A 26,094-nucleotide genomic window follows, 5' to 3' on the forward strand; every position below is an offset into this window, starting at 1 on the left:
AGTTATGTATCTTTTTTCATGTGTGCATAATATTAGTTGTTAATTGTTCTACAACAATTTGTAACTGAATATTGAAAAAATTATAATTTCAGGGAAGTCGAAGGACTCCAGTTCACCGGACACCACTTTACGCAAAGGTTTCCTAGAGGTTGTTTGTTTTTTCTTTTTCTTCACTAACTCTCTATGGATAAAGTACTAAACACATAGATGATGGATGTCTGGAATAAGTACTATATAAATGATTTTTTTTTTTTTGACTAATGAGCAATCTGACTAAAAGATTGACCATTTTATCTTTCTATCTGGAAGTGATATTGAAAGATAATTGTCAGTTGATTGTAGTATTGGAGTGTGTCATTGGGACATTAATCCTCAAAATTTATTGCATCATATATACCAAACTACTCTACACAATAATAGTAACTAACAATCTTAATGACCATCAAGCTTTTACAATGAAATACCCTCCAACCCCCGCAAGGCGGGGGTTCCTTCTCTAGTTTGTTTTTATTCGGTTAAACCGTTTATTTTGACCGGTTCAACCGGGTTTTTCTAAAACCGGCCGGTTCAATCTAGTTCAGAAATCGACATAAAATCGGTGATAGTTGAATCGTTCTCTCCCCTGGTTCCCGGTTCAACCGACCGATTCAAACCGGTTTTTAAAACATTGGTGTGCTCGACGTCGATGGCGGTAGATGTGTTTAGGGGAAATGCAATTACCCTATCTCCATTAATCATTCTTGACCATTGTGGCTTCGAGTGTGATCTACCATGAAGAGAAAAGTGGGAGCGAGAGTGATGAGTGCGATAGAGGCAGAGGGAGGTCGAAGAAGATGAGAGAAATTGAGGCGTCAAGATTGAAGAAAGTGTTTGACTGGTCTAGGCCACGGGTTCTTTAATTAATCCTTATTTATTTATTTTCCAAAATTATGAAAAATTAAAATAATCAATTTATCTACGTGGATCAAATATGGAGCTTCTCATTTAAACAGGTGAATGTTAAGTTTGTGACTTATTGCGTAGAAGTTTTTTTTATGACTAATTCAGAAAAAAACACATTAGTTCATTGGACAAGAAAGTGATTTCCTTTTAATCAATTCTAATTCCATATCAACATTTTTATCTCATTCAACTCCTCAGTCCATTGAATCCCATTTGAGAGGGCCTTAGCCTAGTCGGTTCAATTATATTCTGTTTTGTTTTTCACGCATACAAGATACAAGAAAAAAAAAAAAAAAAATTTGTCCACGTGGAAGTAGTGTGGTACGCCATGGGATGTTGAGACAAAAACAAAAGTTGTGAGAAATGAGGATCGTAACTTATAAAATGCTCCAATAAATTAACTTTTTCATATAAGTATGGTACATGATCGATCAAGTATAAGGAAACAAAAAACGATAGACGAAGAATTGAAAGTCATACATTCGAGGTCCTGAATACACTTGAACTTTGTAGTATAAAACAAACGACAAATGGGATTCTTTGGAAGCTTTTCTAGTTTCCAAAAGTAGATTTCGACATGAAAGCTTTAATAATAGGCCTCACTCTCTCTATTGCTTTAATAGTACAAAAGAGTATTATCCTGTATGCGACAGCCATACCAAACAAGATGCCAAGATCAATCCACTTCGAAACTCCCGTCTCGATGTGCAATGCACTGTTCAATATCATCTCACCATCAACTGTAGGAGGACCTCCCACGTACTGAGGAAACTTTAGCCCTTTAAACTCGTTTTTGTATAATCCTTGTAATGCATACCTGTGGAGTGAAATATAGTACAAAGGGTATTTCCAGAAGAAATATGGTAGATCATTTGGCAAACGAAAGAACCCTGCACCGAGTATCATCAAACCTACAATCCCAGCACCAGAAATGATGCCCATGAGCAAATTTGGAACAACAGCAGCTACGAGCATCATAAGACCTTCAACCAACAACATTGACACAAAGACAACTAATGAGAAATAGATGAATAGCCTGGGTTCTCGTTGAAGCCCTACGAGGGAGTAAGCTATAGCTCCTGGGATTAAAGAGATCACAAGTAGATATGGCGTTGAGGAGATGGTATGGCTGACAACAAATGATCCAACCCCGTAGTGCCCGTTTAATCTTTCCAATTGAAAAACCTATATACATGATACATGTAGTAACGATTAAAAAGGAATTATAAGTTCAAGCTGTACATGCCATTTTGTTTATCCAAAAACACCTAAGATATGTCATGTCAACGAACCTTCATTTCCTCCACGAAAGACGGGAACCCACCAATGGCTAAAAGGGTCAGGAATGTAGAAACAAACATGAGCATTGAAATCCTAGCCTGTGTTATTAAGAACCAAAATAAACAATCGTAATTGGTAATTAATAATAGATGAACTGAAACACCTTTAATTAATAACAGATGAATCGAGCTTGAAATTTCATATTAACTTTCCTTAATTGAAGATCCATGTTTCCAATAACATTCAACAACTCAGAAAATACTGCTACTATTTAATAAAAACTGGGAACTTCAACTCTTATAAATGGTTTTTGTCAGAAAAGAGGGTTTTTTTTTTTTTTTGTTTTAAAAAAAAATATGCAAACAATCTTTTGTATTAAAGTTGTTATATTTACAACATAAAACTTACATTTACTGAGTCGAATCCCAAACCAATTTGGTAGAAGAGTGTTCCTAATGCCGAACCCAAACCAATATATATACAAAGTCGCAACCAGTAGTATCCTAGATCGCGATACATGTTTTTGAACGACCTTTCCGTTAGAACCAAACATTGTGTCATGAAATTGGCTTGCAGGCTTCCTTTTTTCTCAATGATGTCTCCTTCCTTCAAAAAAAATACATTTTTCATTATCCGTAATTCACTAAATGTAAACTTTAGTTTTATGAAAGAATAAAGAAAGCATAGTGTACTGTACCACTGCACATAGAGTATCTATATCAGAACGGACTTTCTTATATATATTAGATGACTTGTAGGATGCTGCTAGTTCTTCGATTACTTTCTCAACAAGAATCTTTCCACCAATGGTATCCTAATAATGGACAAAAAAGACAAATTTTTTTATCAACATATAACAAGAACTTTGTGGTGCAAGCAGAGCTGGTGCGGATTTAATTAAATGCCCGGACAAGCCGGAAAAAAGATCTTAGACCATATATGGAGTCTAGATTATCTCTTATGAATGGGCCCAAATATAAATATAGAAAAATTTAAAAAATTTGTGTCATAAAAGAATTAAGCCATGTGTAACTCTTTAGTTATGGAATGTCATGTCAATGGTAATTAAACTTTTTATTTGTACGATTTTTTTTTTTTTTTGTATAATTTGTATGGAGAGTAAAACCATAAAATGGTAATGTATTAAACTTTAAGAAGTTCAATATCTTATGGGTTTATGGGTGCCTGAATATATATTTTTCATAATAATAAATTATCTTATTATGTAAGTTTGGGTTTGTTCCCCCTTTGATATTATGTAAGTTGTTTTCTCTTTCAGCCGATCTTCTTTCTTTTAGGCTTAATTATGTACACTTGTACAATGATGTTGATTTATTAATGTTCGACATATGACCCAGGCATAACAATAAATTCTGAGAAATTTACTACATTCATAAAACACCGAAGTGTTATCGTACCTCATTAAAATCCGTATTTATAGTCATGAGGTAGTGATCTGCAGGATTTTGTAGATCTGGACAAGGAAAACCATTTACTGCAAAAAACTGGATAAAAACAACAAAAGTAGTACTATTATTCATTTGTTTCTGATATATCTATTTGTTATAATGTTTCAAATGATCATAATTAATATGAAGGTAACCTGGTTTGCTGCAAAAGTAGGACCAAAGTATACTGCTTTTCCCAAAGATAGAAGACAAAGATTGTTGAAAAGCCCGAAAACTTGACTACTAGGTTGATGAATGGCTGTTAAAACCGTCATCTGGTATTCGTGAGTGAGCTTCACAATCTGGTTCATGACATAGTATGATGATGCGCTGTCAAGACCACTTGTAGGCTCATCAAGCAACAGAATTTTGGGGTGTGTCAAGAGTTCTAAACAGATGCTTAGACGCCGCCTTTGGCCACCACTAAGTCCTTTGATTCCCCAGCCTCCAATTCTTGTGTTCAAAGAATCTTGGAGTCCCATCTCCCTTATAGTTCTATCAGCTCTCTGTCTTTTTTCTGATTTTGGCATCGACTTAGGTAGCTGAAGTTCAGCTGAGTAGTATACTGTTTCCTTAACCGTTAGAGTCCATGTTAAAACTTGTTCTTGAGCCATATACGACTGCAATATTTTGAAACAGTAACCTTTTGTTATTTGGTTTATTTCCTTATTATGTTTGTTGCATCTAAATTAAAGAAAAAGTAGTTCATTAGAGGATTAATATTAGTAATATTTTTCCCATACCATTGTACCATATGTAAGTCTTTGTTTACGACCGTTTATTAGAATTCGTCCTGTACTGTGCCTTATGTTTGAAGCCAACCGCCCTGCATGTGCACAAAGGTAGATCTGCTAAGATTGCTTTATATAGATATAATATTGTATATTTGTCTTACCATTGATTCTAGCGAAAAGACGTAATATCTGCTTAATGGAAAATATCTTTAGCATTCATTAGAAAACAGCCTTTAATTAATTTATATACGATTACATACCAGCCAAAGAATCAAGGAGAGTGGACTTGCCACAGCCGGAAGGGCCCATAATGGCAACAATCTCTCCGGGTTTAGCATATCCAGTAACACCAGTGAGTATTTGTTCTTTGCCTACACTCCTATTAGAGCTTGAAACAGATACCCCAATATCCTCCCACGTTAAGTAGGCTCCTGTCTGCGTTTTTTTCATCACTGGGAACTCAGACTCGACAATCTGGATGCCCCATCCTCCTGTATCTGGTTCTGGTTCTGGACATATTCCATTGTTGTGGATCAAACTGCCCATCTATGCAGAATCAATGATCGAAAAACAGAGATCTACAAAGATATTACGGGAGAGAGAGCCAAGTCTTGAGTATTGTGGAAGTGTTGAGGAGTATTGTGGGATAAATATAATAAGAGATCGAGAGTGTCGCGACAAGTAATGGTAGTTCTCTACATTGATTAATGCATCTCCGGTGGTAGTGAAAAATATGTTGGTCTTTAATACATAACCTTTTAATAATATGTTAGAAATATGGTTATCTTATTAAGATCCTTTTACTTTATCGTTTAAGATCGGATTGAAATCGAAAAATCCTACAAAAATAAACTCATATTTAAATTTTGCTCACAAGACAGTTCGATATATATATATATATATATATATATATATATATATATATATATATATATATATATATATATATATATATATATATATATATATATATATATATATATATATATATATATATATATATATATATATATATATAAAGGTTGTAAAAATTGATCAACGTTTAATTAAGATTAAAGGAGTAATCGATTTTAGCTGCGATTAATCGGGAACCATAGATTATTAATATAATATTAAAATTAATTAAAAATTAATATACTTTTAGAAAAACAAGTACTTCAAAATTAGAAAATAAAAAAATTTATAATTTGAAAATTTGAAAATACGAAAATATTAACATTTTGCTATAATATTTGAAATTTTAAAAATTTGAAAATTTTGGAGTAAATAATAAAAGTTGATTTTTTGAATTTTTCTGACTCTTTAACTTTTTTTTTTAACTATAATCAACTTTTTTTTGACCGATTAATCCATAATTTCCGTCAAACACCCCTAATCCTAGTCGGTTGGAGAACGTCAAACGATTAATCTCCATTTCTACAACCTTGATATATATATATATATATATATATATATATATATATATATATATATATATATATATATATATATATATATATATATATATATATATATATATATATATATATATATATATATATCGTAAGAAATTTTTGTTGGTAGAAAAGTAAGAAGTTTTTTTTTCAACATATGTTTTTGGCGAACAAAACAAATGAATCACTAGATAAATAAAAAATAACATCTCGATGATTAATTGTTACGATAATTTAGTTGTTATTCATTAAAATTGTCATATAATGAATTTTTTATTTACGTAAATATTAATTATGAAGGTGTTTTTTATTTGAAATTTTTTTTTTGCGAATCATTTAATAATTCGTTTTGTTTGTTCGCTAAAAAAATATGTATATAAAAAGTTTTTTTTACCTTCCTACCAAAGTTTTCCTTCTTATTTGATATTGATTATATATCTAATACACCTTAATAACCATTTAGGGGATAATAAGACAAAAATGTTGAATATTAAGCTGTCCAAATTATATTACATGAAGTACAACATGTTTTTGCATTGAATTTTCTAATGAAAGAAAAAGAAATGGACAATTAAGCAGGCAATTCAATTGCGTTCAATGTGGTTCAATAAATCACAACTGGAGCTGACCCATCACCCTTCGTTGCCTCCTGTCTTTCTCTAGTTTGATCAAAGCTTAACTCATCACCCCTTCCTTGCATCCTGACGCAAGATTCACCACCACACATTTTTTTAGGAAGTAATCTTGGCCCTCTCTCCTTGCTTCTAATCTTCTTTTTGAACTTAAAATTTGTGTTTTTGTTACTCAAACTATAACGTCCCAAAACTTAAGACCAAATACTTTGTTTTTCACAATAATAAAACCAACAACCAAACATGTTCATAAAAACATAAAGGAAAATCAGAGTAAGTCAATCAATCATCTCAATACATCATATAAAGCGAAAATCATGGTGTGTGTGCGATGTGATCATCTCGAGCTTTTCCCTTTCGATCCGGAAGTACCTGAAACATAACTAAAAACCGTAAGCATGAAGCTTATTTAGTTCCCCAAAATACCTCATACCATAAATGTCAAACAATCAATGGGTCATGCTCTAAAACCACCGGGCCTCGTCCGGCATATATACAGACACATAAAATACATGCAAGAATCACTAAGATAAGATATCATACAATACATTTGTCAGGTCGCGCCTGGCATCAGACCTCGCTTGATATACATATCACATACCACCCACGCAAGAGTCACATAGACAACTAGCATCCTAATTATAATAAATCATGGGTCGGCTTTGGTGCCTTCGACCAGCCAAACACAATGAGAGAGTCATGTCAATCAAAAGATAGCAAATCGCACGCCCAAGTTTGCTGCACAACGGATTCTCACACTGAACACAATCAATACCAACCCTTGTTACTATCTAAGGTTGAACCCATAAATCCTAAGGCCTAATAATGGCCCAAACCCAAACTAGTCCTACTAATTGCCCATACCTAACTAGAGAACCCTAAGGTCCAATATAGGCACAAAAGTTCCAATATGGCCCAAAGTCAACGATCCAAGCTCCAACAGCTCACCCTCACGTCGTGACCAACTCATAGTCACGGCGTGAGTATTAACTTGATCTAGTCCCAACTTAGCGGGTTAACTCAGCCCATCAAATTGCCCAATCTCGATTCTAGTCATGGCCATTCCCGGTCACGTTGTGACCTAATCTAGATAAAATAGTCAGGACGACATGCATTCTCATGACGTGACATGCTCATTCCTCATGTTGTGAGCATTTCCTTGGCAAACTTTGAGCATTAAGCTCTTATTCCAGAGGGTCTTCCTTCACCCAAAGGATGATAAAAATTGTAGCTTTTTAGTCATGCATGTCCAAAGCATGACTCAAACACTCACTAGGTCAAAAAAGGGAAAATGAGATCAAGACTCATGCTTGGAGTCTAAAACTACTCCTATCCAGACCGCTCGTCGGGCCTTCGGCCTAACTATATGCCCTCCCGGGTCTACAGTCTATCCGTTCTGCCCTGGGTATCTTGGCCTACAACACAAAGCAGGACCTTCCTCAACCCAATCCCCCAAACCAACAAACACGTGCACATAAATATCATACGCTAGCATGCAAGTACAGATAGTCATACAGATTCAACAGATCACTAACATAGCAGTCATCCTATAACCAGGATACCGATCTAACCGATCAATAACATAGCAATCATCCTATAACTATGATACGTACCGATCTAACAGATCTCTAACATAGCAACCATCCTACAAACCAGGATACCGACCTACCAGTTCACAAAGCATATCACCATCCTAACTACCAGGATGTAAATCAGTAAGCATATCATGCAATAAACCCAGATACAAATCCAATAAGGGTCGGAATTGGTGCCTTGGACCCTGTTGATATAGTGAGGAGAACTCACCTCTTAAGTAGCTCGGAATGATAATATCAACCTCCTCCAAATACAACTCCGACTCCAGTAGCTACACCTATCAATTTTCCAATTCCATAAATTCCCAAATTACCAAAATAACCCCAGAAGTCAAGCTGATCAACCTCTGGTCAAAGTCAAGGTCAACAGTCCATGTTGACCCAAGTCATCGAGTGCAGCTCACTAACTCGTCGAGTCCTTACAGAACTCGAGAAGTCGTGAAACCCCCAGTTGACTCGTCGAGTCCATGCGTGTTCACCAGTCGAGAAAAACCTAACTGACTCGTCGAGTCGTCTTGCTGACTCGCCAAGTTCATGTAGAACCCTCAAAGGCTAATCTTCATCGGACTGCCCGATTTGGCCATGTAACTCGTCGAGTCTCTTCATTCCTTTCTCCATTCAGATGTTTTTAAGCCACCCCAAAGCTCCATATTGCAGATCTAAGCTCCTAAGGCATACTTCCTACATAAAGTTGCAAACTTTACGTACATGCAAGGTGCTAAGGGCCAAATCAAGCTAAAGAAGAGGTCCTAGGTGAGGAAAATGCATTTATCTTGCTAAAGGCTGAAGCTTTACGACTATAAGGACCAAGATGAGCCTACATCTGAAGTTGCAACTTCAAATCATGCCCAACACCCAAAATGAATCACCATCATGCTAAAATGGCCCAAATCTCAAGCATGAAGAGATCTAGTTAGAAGGAAGTTCAAGGTGACGGCTTATTACCTCCAAAACGATGCTAAGATGAAGTAGGACTCGGATCCACATCCTCTTCTTGTTCCAAGCTCTAGTACTTCAAGCTCCTCTCACCACAGTCCACCTTCAAAGCTTAATATTACACAAAATGAAGAGTAAACAACGATTTAGGGTTTCTGGACTCAAAAGAGGGTTGTAACGGAGGCTAAGGGGGCAAATGACCCTTAAATAGGGTGCCAGACCCCGGGGATTAGGGTTTTCTCATTCCAGCTCCAACTTGCCGAGTTGGGTCCACCAACTCGTCGATTTGGTCACTTAAACCACGTGGCCAAACCCGTCCCTACACGACGAGTCGGGGCACGAACTCGTTGAGTAGATATTCTTAGGTGAGTATAAAAGTTATAAAATTATATACCTGGGAGTCAGGGTGTTTCACCAAGCGGTACGGCGCCTTGGCAATCGGGGCCGCACCTGGCACAAGGTCGATCCTGAAATCAACCTGTCTTTCGGGAGGCACTCCGGGTAACTCCTCCGGAAACATATCGGAAAACTCCCTGACAACCAGGACCTCTAAAACTGAAAACCTGATCCCCAGCACACATATCCGCCACATAAGCCAAATAACTTGCACACCCATGCTGAATATACTGTCGAGCCCTAGCTGTAGAACAAAATCCCAAACCCATCCTAGTACCCTCACCATAGATAATCAATTATCCCCCACTTAGCGTTCGAACTACCGTACACTGGCCCTCACAATCAATCAGAGCACCAAAATGGCTCAGCCGGTCCATCCCCACGATCATGAAGACATCCCCCATAGGGATAGGGATCAAATCGATCGGAAAAGATACCCTAAAGATCTCCAGAACGCAACCTTGATACACTGAAAAAGCAGAAGCCCCGTGTTCGTTGGCGATAGATACTCTCAACGGACCCTCCAACTCCTCAATGGGCATACCAAAACCCCTACTAAATGATCAAGAAACAAAGGACCAACTCGCACCCGAGTCAAACAACACTAAAGCAATAAAGGAGTTCACTAGGACCATACCTAACAAAGTTACAAGTATATATAAGCATAACACAATACATAATCAACAAGATAACGGATAGAAACATACCAGTCACAACATATGGAGTTGCTCTGGCCTCCTCAACACTGATCTGAAAAGCGCTACCTTGAGCGCTCGGGGGCTCCGCCTCCCCCTGGCGCCCATCTATGATCCTCAAAGTGGCTGTGTCGGGGGCCTGTGCCGGCTTCACGGCAAGCAACATATAGTTAACCTTCACATGACCAACCTAATCACAATGATATCATATCCTCGTACTCTTGAGAGGGGCCAACTAGCGGCAATCCCTCGTGTAGTTCCCCTCTCTGCCACATTTTTGGCATAAACCTGATGATCAATAAGCCCCGTCATGAACCTTCCCACACTTCCCACAAGCACAGCCTCGTTGGCCCCCAGACCTAGAATCAACGACTTTAAACCGCTTCGGCACTGGCTCTGCATCGGGGCCCATCTCCGCTCTCTCGTCTGTAGCTCTATCTCAATCTCACGCCGCCTAGCGGCCTCCTACATCTCCAACAAAGAGTCATATCGTTGGGGTGGAAACAAACTGCATGATATCCGTCTTGATCATGCTTAAGTAACGGGGCATCTGAGCCTGCTCTGAAGCTAACTCAGGGCAAAAATGGCCTTCTCAGTAAACATCTTGTTGATCTCCGTCACCGACTCTGATCCCTGCCTCAGATCCAAAGACTCCTGGGGCAACCTCTCGCACTCCACCCGCGACACATAACGGGTATGAAACATCTCCATGAACTGATCCCAAGACACCGCAACCCTCTACTATGTAGAATATGATCTTGTAACAAGTATCCAGCAATCCTTCACTCCGGACCTTAGAAGGTTCAGAGCGCACCTAAACTTCTCGTCAACTAGGAAAGAGCATGTGAAAAAGCATCCCATCGACATTAGATAGCCACCTCGTGGCTACAATCGAGTCCTAAACTCCATTGAAAGTTGGGGGCTTCGTATTATTGAACTCCCAATACTGAAAAACCCAACTCAGTGCAACACCTGCAGCTGCAACAACAGCAGAGGCTGCAACAACAGCAGTCTCAAGAATGGATGTGTATCTGTCATCAAATAAATCCATCATCGTGGTCTTAATAGACCCAAATAACTCCAGCATCTGATCCCTAACAATAGCCACAACCTCCTCACACAGAATCTCCCTAATCTTGGCATCCAACATTTCTGACCCAAACTGACTGCCAGCTCCTGATCCATATCCAAATTCGATCTCAACTCATCTCGTAGTCACCATACCAAAAATACACCAGGGAAATATCAGATAATACGCATAACATAACATGGGAACAAACTCCCAACAAAGCCCTAGGGGTTGTGACTTCTCTATTACGTATACGGGTCCTGTGCTTTCTGTAGTACGGGCCCATACTACCTTCTACACCTACCTGTAGCTATCTCAGAAGATAACCAAAGCACCCTAACAATACTCTAGCATAACCACACACTCAATCCTCACACCCTAAAGAAAGGCTATATATCTCAAAGTTGGTCGGCTGACCCCACACCACTCATCCATGAAACTTCCACCAACCCTATAGCACTCGTGTATGCTAGCCATACATAACACTGGACCCTATTAGAGTTTTTCCCAAAATCATAACAAAACATGAGGAGGTGCACGATCAAGCCTTCTCCTTCCCACGATCATCTGAAGTACCTGAAACATAACCCAAAACTATAAGCCCAAAGCTTATGAGTTTCCCCAAAATACCAACACAGCACAAAACCAGAATAATAACAATAAACAGCATGCATACAGAGCCTTTAGTATGACTGGAATGCCACATCGGCCTATAGTCTACCTGGCACGCTTACAGAACCTTCAGCATGACTGGTACGCCAAAATGGGCCTTCAGCCCATCTGGACCATTCTTCGGGCCTTCGGCCTGACTTGTATGCCCTACTGGCCTTCAGTCTATTCGGGATACCCTTGGTCTGTTGTCTTTCAACACAAAGTAGGTCCGCCTCGACCCAACCACTTATACACCGTGTTGACATGCATATATATATATATATATATATATATATATATATATATATATATATATATATATATATATATATATATAACAGATAACCATACAATTAACCAACCAATAACAAAAAGATAGATCTTGCAGATCACTAAGCATAACATCATCCTATCTACCAGGATACAGATCTAACAAGTCACTACGATACTCAATCATGCAATAATTAGGATAACAATCCAAAAGGGTCAGCCTTGGTCCCTTCGACCCAACAAGTATAGTGAGGAACACTCACCTCGCAAACTGAGTGGAACTGATGAGGCCCGACTCCGAATCTCAGCTCTCTACATGATGCCTAATTCCATCAAATAACCAATTTTTCATAAGAATCCCATCATAAACAAAATACTCTTAAGGTTAAACTTGGTCAAAGTCAATGGTCAAGGTCAACAGTCAATGTTGACACAACACACTATGTTACCTCTTGACCATGCCGTGTTCCGCAAACAAATCTATCGATGGCAAAACTTCAGACAACACCACGTGTTGGCTTGCCAACACTCCGTGTTCGCCAGATATCCAACAACTTAAGACATTCAACTGCCTTTTCGACCCCAATAGCTCCAAAGCTCAGATCTGGACTAGGAATGCAATTAGGAAGGATAAAGTTTCCAACTTTATCCTTTGGGACCACCAAAAGGTCCAAAAATCCAAACTACTTGCTTAACCATGCAAGGGCTTAACCATAAAAGTCCTCAATCCTTAAGATCAAAAGTCTCTTCATTCCAGAAGTGGTTCAACCATCTAAACCGTTCCAAAGATTGGTTCTTTTTAAGAAATGTGTGTCCAATGCATGTCTTGAACCTATATTAGGTCATAAAGAGGATTCATGACCTACTTTCTATGCACGTCATCAAAACTTTGATTGAAACCAGATCCAAGCCACTATAAGGTCTCCTTGACCTGGAGATTCATAAAGTTACAAACTTTATGAGATCCCTCCATTGCATCAACCCATAACAAAGAGAAAAGGGGACATAACTCAAGATCTAGTGAGTATAAATGGTAAAAATCAGGACTTAAACACTGACAATGGTCCAGGAGAGTGCTATACGGAAGTATGATGCTTGCAAGCTGAATCCTTGCTTCCTTCTTTCACCTTCTTCCTTCAAAACACCAACTATCTTCATAAATGGGAGAGGCAAAAGATTAGGGTTTCTTTCTGAGCTACGGTAGGCAAAATACTATTAGTTGAGAACAACTGGAAGTTGGTAGTATAATTGTGCTTTTGTTTAACTTGATAGTCATTTTTTAGGTTATTTAATTTAAATTCGATCAATACCAGGCTTTATCTAACTTAAAAATTGAACTTTAGTTTAATATATAACTCAACCAGTTACTAGTTTACTTTTAATTAAACTAAAATACTAATAAATACATTTAAAATCGTTATTTATAGTTTGGTTTAGTTTATTTTATTGAAGTTAAATATCTTTCCTAAAATTTTATTTTTGACAATAATAACTTGAAAACCTAGGCCCCAAAAGAGGATTATATATATATATATATATATATATATATATATATATATATATATATATATATATATATATATATATATATATATATATATATATATATATATATATAGAGAGAGAGAGAGAGAGAGAGAGAGCGCTAGGTTCAAGTATTCTAACTAATTATTATATATCTATCGTATGCTATGAAAATGATAAAGAAAATATGTTGTTTGATAATACAAATATGTTCAATCTTACATAACTATTGTCATTAACACACATTCTAACTAATTAAATCGTCTATAAGGTTATTTATACACTTGTTATTATTATTCTCATTTCTGTCTGAATGTTTTATTGGGTCATATTCTGTCAGAATGAAAATGAATAAAAACAATGTGTGAGAATTAAAAAAAATAAAGTAGAATGCATGAAAATGACGATATTCTTATAAGGTTGAACGTATTCGCATTGCTAAACAACTTATTCTCTTAGTAATTCTTATAGCATACGACAGATGTACAATAATTAGTTTGAATAGAATAACGTAAACCTATATATATCATGGTTGCAGAAATCGGTATTAATCGGCGATTAATCGTGGATTAATCGTTTGGCGTTCTCTAACCGTCGAGGATTATAGCATTAATCGAAAATTTAGGATTAGTCGGCTTTGGCAGGATTAATCGGTCAACAAAAAGCAAAAAAAGTTGAAAAATGTCAAAAAAAATTCAACAAACGAACTTTCTTTCTTTACTCCAAAATTTTTAAATTTTCAAATTTTCAAATTTTCAAATATTATACCAAAATGTTCATATTTTCGTATTTCCAAATTACAACTTTTCTTATTTTCTAATTTTAAAGTATTTGTTTATCTTAAGATATATTAATATTTTATTAATAATTTATGGTCCCCGATTAATCCCCGCCAAGACCGATTAATCCCTTAACACCAGTCGACCGTCGAACTACCGTCAAACGATATATATATATATATATATATATATATATATATATATATATATATATATATATATATATATATATATATATATATATATATATATATATACACATAAAGTTATGAATTTCTGTATTTTTAGCTTTTTTTTTGATAAAAAAATAAGTTCTAAAAGTTGAAAAAAAGATTGGTTCCTTCGTTCCTTGGTTAATTATGGTTCTCTATTAAACCCCTCTCTCTCTCTCTCTCTCTATATATATATATATATATATATATATATATATATATATATATATATATATATATATATATATATTTCAAATTTATTTAATTTTGGTTTAGTTTCTTATAAGAAATTTATAAGTTTTAATAAGCATGATATTTTTATTTCAAATTTATTTAATTTTGGTTTAGTATCCTATAAGAAATTTATAAGTTTTAATAAGCATGATTTAGAGACAAGACCAGTGATTGGTTGGATTAGCGTAAAGCGCGCAGATAAGGACGTAAGTCGCGGTGCCGAAACATAATCGTCGTCGGGACGATTTCCCTCTGCTCACCATTATTAAAACAAGTAAGTTTTCTTATAGAATTTTAAAGCAAAATTACTTAAATATGAGTAAATTTTCAGGCATACTATCCAAAAAATATATTCCTGGTAAAAATATCAACAATGAACAAGATAATGATGATAATCAAATAAATTCTATTAAAGAAACCGTTAATAACATAGAACAAAGTTTGAATAATTGGACAATACCTAAAACTAATATTAATACAATATATAAAATAGGAACTTTTGATTATTTTCAAGGTTATTCTATTAAAACGACAGAACAAACTTTGTTTATTGGTCAAAACCAACAAATTTACATTTGTTATTATCACGATCTATTTTAGAGCATAGAACGAAATATAAATTTTTACATGTCGGTTTAGTCCAAATTGCTATTAAGCCTCTATTTAGAATTGGAATAGATGCCCCTATTCTCCTTATTTTAAGAGACAAGAGACATAAAGATTTTCAAAATTCTATTTTAGCTATGGCTAAAACAAATATAGATAAATGACCTATTTATTTCAATTGTTATCCAAATTTCTCTGTAGGATTATTTGATAAAAATATTTTAGATACTTTGGTTTTAACTATAGAAACAAAAAATTTAGAATTTAAAGATGATACAAAGCCTTTAGCAATAATTTATCGTGTTTGTTACAAAACTATGACAACTACACTTGAATCAAAAACACGTTTATCAAGTCCTAGAAATGAAACAATTATTTTTGAAGCAAATACTAACCATACCAATGTTCACACACCAAAAAGATTAAAATGGGCTGATATAACTCAATCATGTAATTGGAACTTACAAAATGTTATTGATCCAAAACCATTAGACTCTTCAAAACAAATCTCAAATATTATTGAATATAATGATGGTTCTGTAGATATAAATTTTTCTTCCTTAAATATTTCATCATCCAGATTATCAACTTCTTTTATCCCAGAAACAGGCTCTTCAAAATCTTCGTTATTAAAGTCGAGATCTTTAAAACTAAAAACTGTTGACTATACTAATTCTATTCCCAAACCATTATATCAATATGATCAAAATAGTGAAAATAGTCTTCCTAATCCTACTAAATCATATTTTATTGATGAACTTCAAAATTTTAAACAATAATTATGAGTTCTAAAATACAAATTAATTGTTCACAAAATAATAAGTTTTGGTTTAATATGTTAAAAATGCATTGAACTATAAATTCTAATATATGCAAAACCATTCAACATTTAGAAGAAACTAGAACTCATGAAAATTATAATTTATACAAAATACCTCCATATAGTAATAAATATAATAAACAAATAGAAAAAATTTCTAGGCTAAAGATAGGAATAAAAAAATACGAAAAATCAAGAAGTCATAATTTAGAATCGATAAAGCATATTTCTTCAATCCTAACAAAAACAACCTGTTAAAATGAATTTCTCGAATTTAGAATATCAAGTTGATTTTGATTACTTAAAAGATATTGAGTATTATAAAGATTATAACAATAAAAAAAGAGCTTGGCACTAAGAAAAATTTTCATACTACTTAAGATTTCTCCATTTAGGCCTTTGGGAAGATTATGTTTTATCAAATAAAATTCATTCTCCTTTTTTCAATGGTTTGAATTAATTTATGCCCCTAAACATAAAATAAATTACCCATTTAAAAATGATTCTATCACTCTCATTTTAGAGAAAAAATATAAAGATATTATTTATAATAAAGAAATTATTGCTAATTTTCCACCGAAAGGAGAAATTATTATTAACGATATGTTTATTGCAACTCCTTTAGTTCAAGCCCCAAATCAATTAACTACTGAAAAAGGGTCTTCAAAAAATTATTTACCAAAATAATTATGCAAATGAAACCTTATCTAGTATTACCGAGCATTTAGTTAAAATTGAAGAAAAAATTTTCAAAGATAAAAACGTTAACAAGCAAGATATGGCAAGCGCTAGTAATTTAAGTTTTATTCCTTGCCAAATCGATGGTAATTTTAATTTAGGAAATATAGATTTAATTAACGAATTAGAAAAAAGACTTTCAAAACTTCATATCTCAAACACTAATAATATTAATACTCTTACGAATGAAGAATCTGAAAATAGTGATATTAATAGTGAAACAAAATTTGAAACTCTTGCTCAACAATTTGATACAAATGATGATATTAATCAACTCACTAATGACTTTTCAAAATCTTAATAAAATTCATCAATCAAAGCAAAACACTTTCGGAAAAAACCCAAAACCAACCATAATAAATTATTGGAATAGACTCTCTCTTCCAGATGTTCAACTTGAAGAACGAACTTTTTAATTTGATCGTTCTCAATATGATGGTAATTCTGTTTATGAATGGAGTATTGATGGTCATTCTGAACATCAAGTTATGAATATTGTACAAGAAATGACTATGGCTGCTAATGCTTATAAAGCTCATAATAATACTCAACTCCAAACTGTTAATATTATTACTTCTGGTTTTACTGGCAGTCTTAAAGGCTGGTGGGATTTCTATATTTTACAAGAAGATAAAGATTATATTTTATCTGCTAAGAAAACTATTATAAAATAAGAAAATAATCAACAAATACAAACGTTTGAAGATGATATGGTTAACACTTTAATTTTTGCTATTATCAAAAACTTTGTAGGAGATCCTACTACTTCTCAAGAAAAAACTTCAGAAATTTTAATGAATTTACATTGTAGAAAACTTACTGATTTTAGATGGTATAAAGATAATTATCTTGTTAAAGTTTTTTCAAGACCTGATTGTAAAGAGTCTTATTGGAAAGAACGTTTTATTGCTGGCCTTCCAAAACTCTTTGTAGAAAGAGTTAGACAAAAATTAAGAGAAAATTTTAATAATATCATCCCTTATCAAAATTTAACTTATGGAGATTTAATAAACTATATTAATAAAGAGGGATTAGCAGTTTGTGCTGATCTTAGGTTTAAAGAAAAACTCAAAAAAGATAGAATTAACAGTAAAAATGAATTGGGAAATTTTTGCCAACAATATGGTTATCAGCCCTTGAATGGTCCGTCTACTTCAAAATCTAAAGTATTTAAGAAAAAATCTTCAAAATATTTCATGAAAAAGAAATATAATCTTCCAGAAAATTATAAAAAGGGCAAAGATTACGCTTCAAAATCTAAAAAACCTTATAGACTAAATTATAAAAAAAATCTAAAAGAAAATCAAAAGATATTATTATTTGTCATAAATGTGGGCGTAATGGTCATACGGCTAATAATTGTTATGCTAAGACAAAAATAAATGAGTTAAATGTCTCTGAAGATTTGAAAGAACAAATAAGAAAAATTATTTTAAATACTGATTCAGATTCCGATGAAAGTATTTCTGATTTTCAAACAAATGATTTAAATATTCTCGAAAATACTACTTCAAGTTCAGAAGATTCTGATATTTGCGAGTGTATTGGTAAATGTCACTGTAATAATTTAATCAATGTAATTACTAGTAGTTCCATTAATGTTCTTTCACAAGATGATAAAGATCTTTTAAACTCTCTTGATTCTATAAAAGATAAAAATATCCAAGAATTGCTAAACAGATGCTTAATAAAACTAATAAGATAACTCCTGCTAATAATGAAAATTTTAATTTAAAAAATATATACGAAAGATTTACTGAAGCAAAACCAATTTCTATGCAAGAACTTCAAGAAGAATTAAAAATAGTAAAACAAGAAATAAAAAATAAAATTTTAATCTTAGAAAAGGAAAAACCTTCTACTTTTAAAAACAAAAATATAGAAATTAATAACGAAGAAGAAAATAAAATTGAAAATGTAACTATTGGTAAACTTATAAATAATCAAGTTTTTCAAAAATGGAACACTCAAATTACTTTAGTCAAGAATAATTTTAAAATCAACCTAACTGCTTTAATTGATAGTGGTGCTGATATGAATTGTATTCAAGAAGGAATTTTTCCTACACAATTTTATGAAAAAACTACATCTAGACTACTGGTGCCGGAGGTACAAAATTAATTGTAAATTATAAAGTTTCCGACGTTCATATTTGTAATGACCAAGATTACTGTTATAAAATTTACCTGATTTTAGTAAAAGATCTCTCTTCTCCTTTAATTCTAGGAACGTCTTTCATTACAAAACCATATCCTTTTATGGTTCATGATGATGGTATAAGAACCAATGTTTTTGGAAAGGAAATTATATTTAAATTTTGTGAACCTCTTCTATATTCAACGATTAATGTCCTTAATTATAAAACGCAACAAGCCAAATATCTTATTAATGAAATAAATAATGTTCGAATAACTAATCAATTAAATGATAATAATATTCAAAATAAATTAACATGTTTAAAATTAAAATTTGAAAAAAATGTTTGTTCTAATATTCCTAATGCCTTTTGGAATAGAAAGCAACATATTGTAAAACTACCATATAAAAAAAATTAATGAAAAGGATATTCCTTCAAAATCTAGAGCCATTCACATGAATAATGAATTAGAAAGTCATTGTAAAAATGAAATTCATGATTTAATAAATAAAAAACTCATAAGACCTTCTAAATCACCGTGGTCTTGTTCAACATTTTATGTCATGAATCCCGCGGAATTAGAAAGAGGGTCACCAAGATTAGTTATCAATTATAAACTTTTAAACAAAGTTTTAGAATGGATTCGTTATCATATTCCTAATAAACGAAATTTGCTAAAAAAGCTTTATGATTCAAAAATATTTTCAAAGTTTAATATGAAATCAGGATTTTGGCAAATACAACTTCATGAGGAAGATAAATACAAAACTGGTTTTAATGTTCCCTTTGGGCATTTTGAATGGAATGTAATGCCTTTTGGATTAAAAAATGATTCTTCTGAATTCCAAAATATTATGAATGATATCATAACTCCTATAAGTAGTTTTGCTATTGCTTATATTGACGATGTCCTAATTTTTTCAAAATCAATTGATCAACATTTTAAACATCTAAATCAATTTCATGATTTAATTTATCAAAATGGTTTAGCTGTCTCTGCAGCAAAAATGCATTTATTTAAAAATGAAATTCGTTTTTTAGGACATGATATTGTCAAAAACACTATTAGACCTATTATAAGAAGTTTGCAATTTTCTACTAAATTTTCTGATGAAATTAAAGATAAAAAGCAACTTCAAAGATTTTTAGGATGCTTAAATTATATCCATGATTTTTTCAAAGATTTAGGGATCATATGTAAACCGCTTTATAATCAATTAAAAGACAATCCTGAACCATGGATTCAAAAACATACAGATATAATTAAATATATAAAACAAAAGATCCCTACTTTGCCATGTTTAAATTTACCTCATCCCGATGCCAAAATCATAGTTGAAACCGATGCTAGTGATATTAGATTCGGAGGAATTTTAAAACAAAATTTTGTTAACTCAACTGAAGAGCAATTGGTTCGATATTACTCTGGTGCATGGAATGAAACACAGAAAAATTATTCAACTGTCAAAAAGGAGATTTTAAGCATTGTTTTATGTATTAAGAAATTTGAAGATGATTTATTTATGAAATTTTTTTATTAAGAATAGATTGTCAATTTGCAAAAACTATTTTAGAAAAAGATGTAAAAAAATATTATTTCCAAGCAAATTTTTGCTCGTTGGCAAGCCCTCTTAGGTAACTTTGATTTCGAAATAAAATTTATAAAGGGAGAAAATAATTCGCTTCCTGACTTTCTTTTTCGAGAATTTTTGCAGGGAAAATGAGTTCGTCGTCCTCTTCCAAACATGATGACAAGAAACCAGTCTCTCAAAATCTTGTTCCAGTCTCTCAAAAGCTAGTTCCATTTCAAAATCAAAATCGTTTTTCTCCTTTAACTCCTACATCTAAGAATTCACAACTTTATTCTAATATCCTTCAGTCAAAACTTGTTACTCCAAAAGTTACTTCAACCGACACAATAAGCCCTTTTGCAAAACCTATCACTCCTGAAACTCAAAAATCTGTTACTCTTAGCCCTTCTACAAAAACTCCTTATGTTCTTAATCCAAATTTCCTAAGAGTTCAAATTCTTGAAGATTTTTTCAAATCCATAAGTTACACCAAGGTTTTCATATTCTCACAAATCATCTCTTTGGACAAGGGAAAACCTTTTATGTTGATTCATATAAAACCCGAGAATATTATCAAGCTATTCTGCAAGAATCTGGTTCAGTCAATTTTGTTCATCGTTTTAATTCAAAAAAGGGAAACATTGATTTTAGCAAAACTCATATTATCAAAATCATTTCTCCAGAAAGTTGGGTTCCAAACCTTCACTCTAAAAAACCTCTTACAAGTTATCCTGCTTATCCCAGATTTTCTTACTATGATTATCAAGACGCCTGGACTAAGGCATTCTTTATTCGGAATTATTCACACTCATGGTTTATCTTCTTTGATTTGAACTTCAATTGTGAATATCCAAGATGGTTTATCAATTGGTACAAATATATGGGAATTCTTCCAAATTGTTTACCAAAAGAAATTTACACTGGATATCTCAAATTTAAAGAATTGTTTATTCAACAAATTCCAGAATTTGAATACATGTTACAATTCACCATGATATTTAAAGTTCCATGGATAATGTCTTGGACTTTTCATTATCAAGAAGCAAAGGATTCCTCTCCTCCCTGGCTTAATCGCCAATTTCGCTCAAAATGGTGGGATAAAATGAAGATTTCTCAAGCCAGTGAACAAGCAGTAATTAAACATTATCAAGAAATATATATTCAAAAACCAGAAGTTGAAGCCACTTTTATCAACAGTCTTCCCAAAAGTGATGTGGATCTAATTGCAAGAATTAAAGATGTTGCTACCTCTTCCCCTGAAGAACTTCAAAAATTACTTCTAGAAATTCGCCAAACTCCATCAGTTTCTGACGATTCTCCAAAATCTATGAAGAATGATTTATTTGAAGACGCTCAAGACCCTTTTGATGATCCTTATGAAGAATAAAAAATCATTATCCATAAATTTGATGTAATACCTTAAATATAGGATATTTCGTTTCTCCTATTATCAAAATTTCGTTTTTCAAATACGAATGCATTTATACTATGTATGTATTCATGTATTTATGTATAAACAATTATTATCAAATCTATAATCAATGATGATATGAAGACAAAAAACTTTAGAAGATGCTCTATAATGGCTTGCTTTATCAAAAGAAGATGGTCATTGATTACAAACGACAATTGCTTCAAAAGATGAATGACAACCACTTTCAAGGACAACCACTTACAAGTAATTATTTCTATTGATTGGCCATGGGTTCTTACGGCAAAAATATCACTAGATGATTTCAAGACTTTGAAGACTCCAAGATGATTATAAATAGAGACTATCCTTTAGTTGAAGACACAAGAAAAAATTCATTCTCTAAAAAATGTTCATCCCATGTCTAAAAAATCTCCAAGAGTCTTTCTTTCTACTAGTAGATGTTCAAAGTCTTTAGATTTTCAAATAATTCTTTCTCCAGAAGTATATACTGATTGTAATTCAAGCTTAATTCAAGAAGGTACTATCTAAAATATTTTATCATTGTATTGTTTTTATTTTCTCTATGATAATTTCATTTCGAGTTATTCTAACTATTAATTCTACAAGATTTGAAATTTTTGTTAAAATAGTACTTGTTTTTAATAATCAAATTAATCAAATTCAAGCACCCAATGATATACATAAAAAAGTTTTCATGTTCACCCTGTTTGTCTCCCCTTTGCTACCGAAGCTTCTTCGTCGCCGTCAAGTTTGTGAGTCGGCTAATCGAAGCTATAAGTTGACTATCACTCGAAGTTGTGAATCGATTGAAGCTCATGTGTGAATAAAGATGAAATATGAAACTTGAATACGACATTTTTAACGATGGGGAAAGAAAAATTGATATATTTTGTGGGATTAATGTCACTATAAGATTGATGGATTGTTTGGGAAAATATAAGACTTAAATGGTGGGATTGATTATTTTATGCATAACTCGGTGAAGATATCTATGGGAAAGTGTAAAAGCATGGAGAGTTCTTCAAGGGGCGTCAAACCCTACAAATACGTAGATGTATCCCGAAAAGATTTTAACTAAAAAAGTTATATATATATATATATATATATATATATATATATATATATATATATATATATATATATATATATATATATATATATATATATATATATATATATATACTTATTTTTTAATTCTATTTTTTAAAGAAAGAATCAACATGGACTTGAAGCAACCTGTGAAATCACCATAATCAAATATCGTCATTTGTTTTATTAACATGTAAAATAGAAGTTTAAGGTGAACCACAATACATAAAAAAAAAAAAAAATTAGTGACCATTTAAAATAAATGACAATAGTTGGTTAGGCTAAAATGACATTATATTTTTTAATTGCAGTTTTACCGACAAAAAAACATTTTATTGAATTAAGTAAATACTTTTGTCAATAACCTATTAGTAAATAGGTTTATCGGTAATCCTTTGAAAAATGACAAATATAAAGTTCACCTATAATCTGTTTTGTTGGTATTTTGTAAGAAAAATTGAATAAGTCAGATTAGTTTGTCGAAAAAGTCTACAAGTATTTGCCGATGGAGCAATTTGTCAGTATAATATCACAAAAGTCGTTGGAAATCCGTCTGAATAATTTACCAACTTGTGTTCGGATGGACATTTTTCTGGTTGACTCATAGTTGTAAAATGTGTCTCAAATAGACTAACGACCAAAAAGGCTATTAGAAATTAGATATTTTTCATTTAAGAGATGTGATATTTCCACTTAAAAAATTAATTCATCTATATAAAATGTATGTTTTACCGAGTTGTACGATAAATGTAATATGTTGTATATATATGAATGAATCAATTTCTCATGTGAAAATATCACTGTCAATTTAAATATACATAGTTTTTTTGGTAAAGTTTAAATAATATAAAATGAAAATTAAGAAAATACCAATAAAACTTTAACATGTTGTATGTATATGAATGAATCAATTTTTCATGTGGAAATATCACTATCTATTTAAATATATCTATTTAGATATACATAGTTTTTTTGTAAAGTTTAAATAATATAAAATGAAAATTAAGAAAACACCGATAAATTATATAACAAATGTAAACAAAATTTAATTTTTTTTAAAGATTTTCCATTTATTAGATAAATGTAACCTGCTTATACTAAACTACTATTATAACCGTGTCAACCTCAAGGAGAAATGACAATAACCATACGGATGTGAGAAGATTTTTAATGATTTTTGTATTGACTTTAGAAGATAAGATGGTTTTAAATACTATAGTGGCCCATTCCACGTTATACGTGAACCTATCTGTTATATACGTATTGCCGTACCTCCTATATTCATGGACCTGTAAATTTATTTAGCATGCATACTCTTCATTCTTTTTTGTTTAAAGTCTTCGCGCATTGAAGATCGGATAACCCAGTGAACTGTTCCGGACATGTGGTACTGACATGATCAAGTTGCGAAGGGGATATAAACCTATATCCCTAGTTGTTATTAAAGGCATCACAATAAATCATATATAATTTAATAGATTATTAAAGCATTATTCATATAATTTATCTATATTAATATAATAACTTGTTGACCAAATTACATAAATGGTGTTCATATGACTTGATAAGATTGTAGTAAAATTCAGTCAAAGACTATGGATGCTCGTTTGCGTAAAGATAGACTAGAGGACTCGGCATTTGTAATAATTATGAGTTGATTGTTAATATTATATATTATAATTAACATCCTACAATTAATTCATTCCCCATCCAATTTGTCCTGTAACAATGAACCCCAGTACAAAGTTTTCATGGAAGCTCTACTTTAATGGGGACCACCAGCCATGAACCATCCCTTTTCTGAGATTTATTTCAAGTACGGTGACCCATCTTCTTCTTTCTAAACTCCACCGGCCACCAGCTAAAACGAACCAACACCGCCACCAATAGATGTTGAAGCCCTCGATTCTTGTGTTCACATTGCTTTGAAATCTCTTCCATGCATGCACGACTATATATTAAATAACTCATGGGAGTTGGGAGTTGGGACATCACATATATAACCCGGCTTTAATAAATTCAGGCTCCATATATAGCAGGCTGTGTGTTTTTTAGGATTATAGGACTAAGTAAATAATAAGAAATCAACATGCATATCTGATTTAGGGTATGTAATATTACCACTTATGCATAAAAAGTTTTAAAAATTAAATTAACATCCTAAGAGTATTGGGTGTAGGCAACAAGATGCAACACCAAGTTGTGTCACCTCACATGCTACATAAGCATATGGTGTTATAACACCAAGTGGAGAAATGAGCAACAAGATGTAACACCAACTTTTTGAGAATAAATATTTTTTTTTAATTTTTTTTTCGAATTTGTTTTTTTTTTTTTTACTTTTTCGTTTTTTTTTTTTTTTTTTTTTTTCCTTTTTGTGTTTTTTAATCACTAACAGGAATATATTTTTATAAAAAACATAAAATTTTAAAAGCAAAGAAAAATACATAATATTTAAAATCTAAAATTACGATTACAATTAAAAAAAACATAATTTTAAACCTAAAATCATAACTAAAATATCATTCAAATTACTCCTAAAATCCTAATTAACCCAAATATTGCTTCCTAATTTGTTCATTCATCGCTTGTAGCACCGCTAGATCAACAGGCGTCAAACCATCCTGACTCATCCGAAGAATTGACAACTGATGTGTCATTAATTCCCTCTCTTTTTGTGTCTGCTTCTCGCGTGCCTGCCTTTATAAAAACTTCAAATGATGACGTTTCAACTCATTTTTTTCTTTTATTAATAAATTGTGCTCGTCGAATTTCGCTCTCATTTCCGCCGCATCTTTTGTTTTCGCCTCAACCTCCTCTGCATGTCTTGCAGCGCGCCTCGCTTTGTCGCGTTCGGGCGGTCGTCG

At 32.7% G+C, this 26,094-nt stretch overlaps 1 protein-coding gene across 1 annotated transcript; it reads right to left on the reverse strand.

The window, feature by feature from the left end:
* Positions 1-1,319: 1,319 nt before the first annotated feature.
* Positions 1,320-5,148, reverse strand: LOC111913250 (ABC transporter G family member 1). Its single transcript, XM_023908965.3, has 8 exons — positions 4,666-5,148; positions 4,415-4,497; positions 3,827-4,291; positions 3,642-3,728; positions 2,921-3,037; positions 2,632-2,829; positions 2,235-2,321; positions 1,320-2,127 (listed from the first exon to the last, which is right to left on the reverse strand). The coding sequence occupies exons 1-8, from the start codon at positions 4,949-4,951 to the stop codon at positions 1,495-1,497; spliced, it is 1,956 nt and encodes a 651-aa protein (XP_023764733.1). The 5' UTR covers positions 4,952-5,148; the 3' UTR covers positions 1,320-1,494.
* Between the last annotated feature and the right edge of the window lie 20,946 nt (positions 5,149-26,094).

Source organism: Lactuca sativa, chromosome 5 (assembly GCF_002870075.4).
Source record: "Lactuca sativa cultivar Salinas chromosome 5, Lsat_Salinas_v11, whole genome shotgun sequence".
Lineage (NCBI taxonomy): Eukaryota > Viridiplantae > Streptophyta > Magnoliopsida > Asterales > Asteraceae > Lactuca > Lactuca sativa.

Excerpts from the sequence above, each read along its gene's own strand:
- LOC111913250 (XM_023908965.3), bottom strand. The coding sequence starts at position 4,951 with ATGGGCAGTTTGATCCACAACAATGGAATATGTCCAGAACCAGAACCA. Across the intron at positions 3,729-3,826 it reads CTACTTTTGCAGCAAACCAG|TTTTTTGCAGTAAATGGTTT; the intron begins GTTACCTTCATA and ends GTTTTTATCCAG. Across the intron at positions 2,322-2,631 it reads TGGGATTCGACTCAGTAAAT|GCTAGGATTTCAATGCTCAT; the intron begins GTAAGTTTTATG and ends TTAATAACACAG.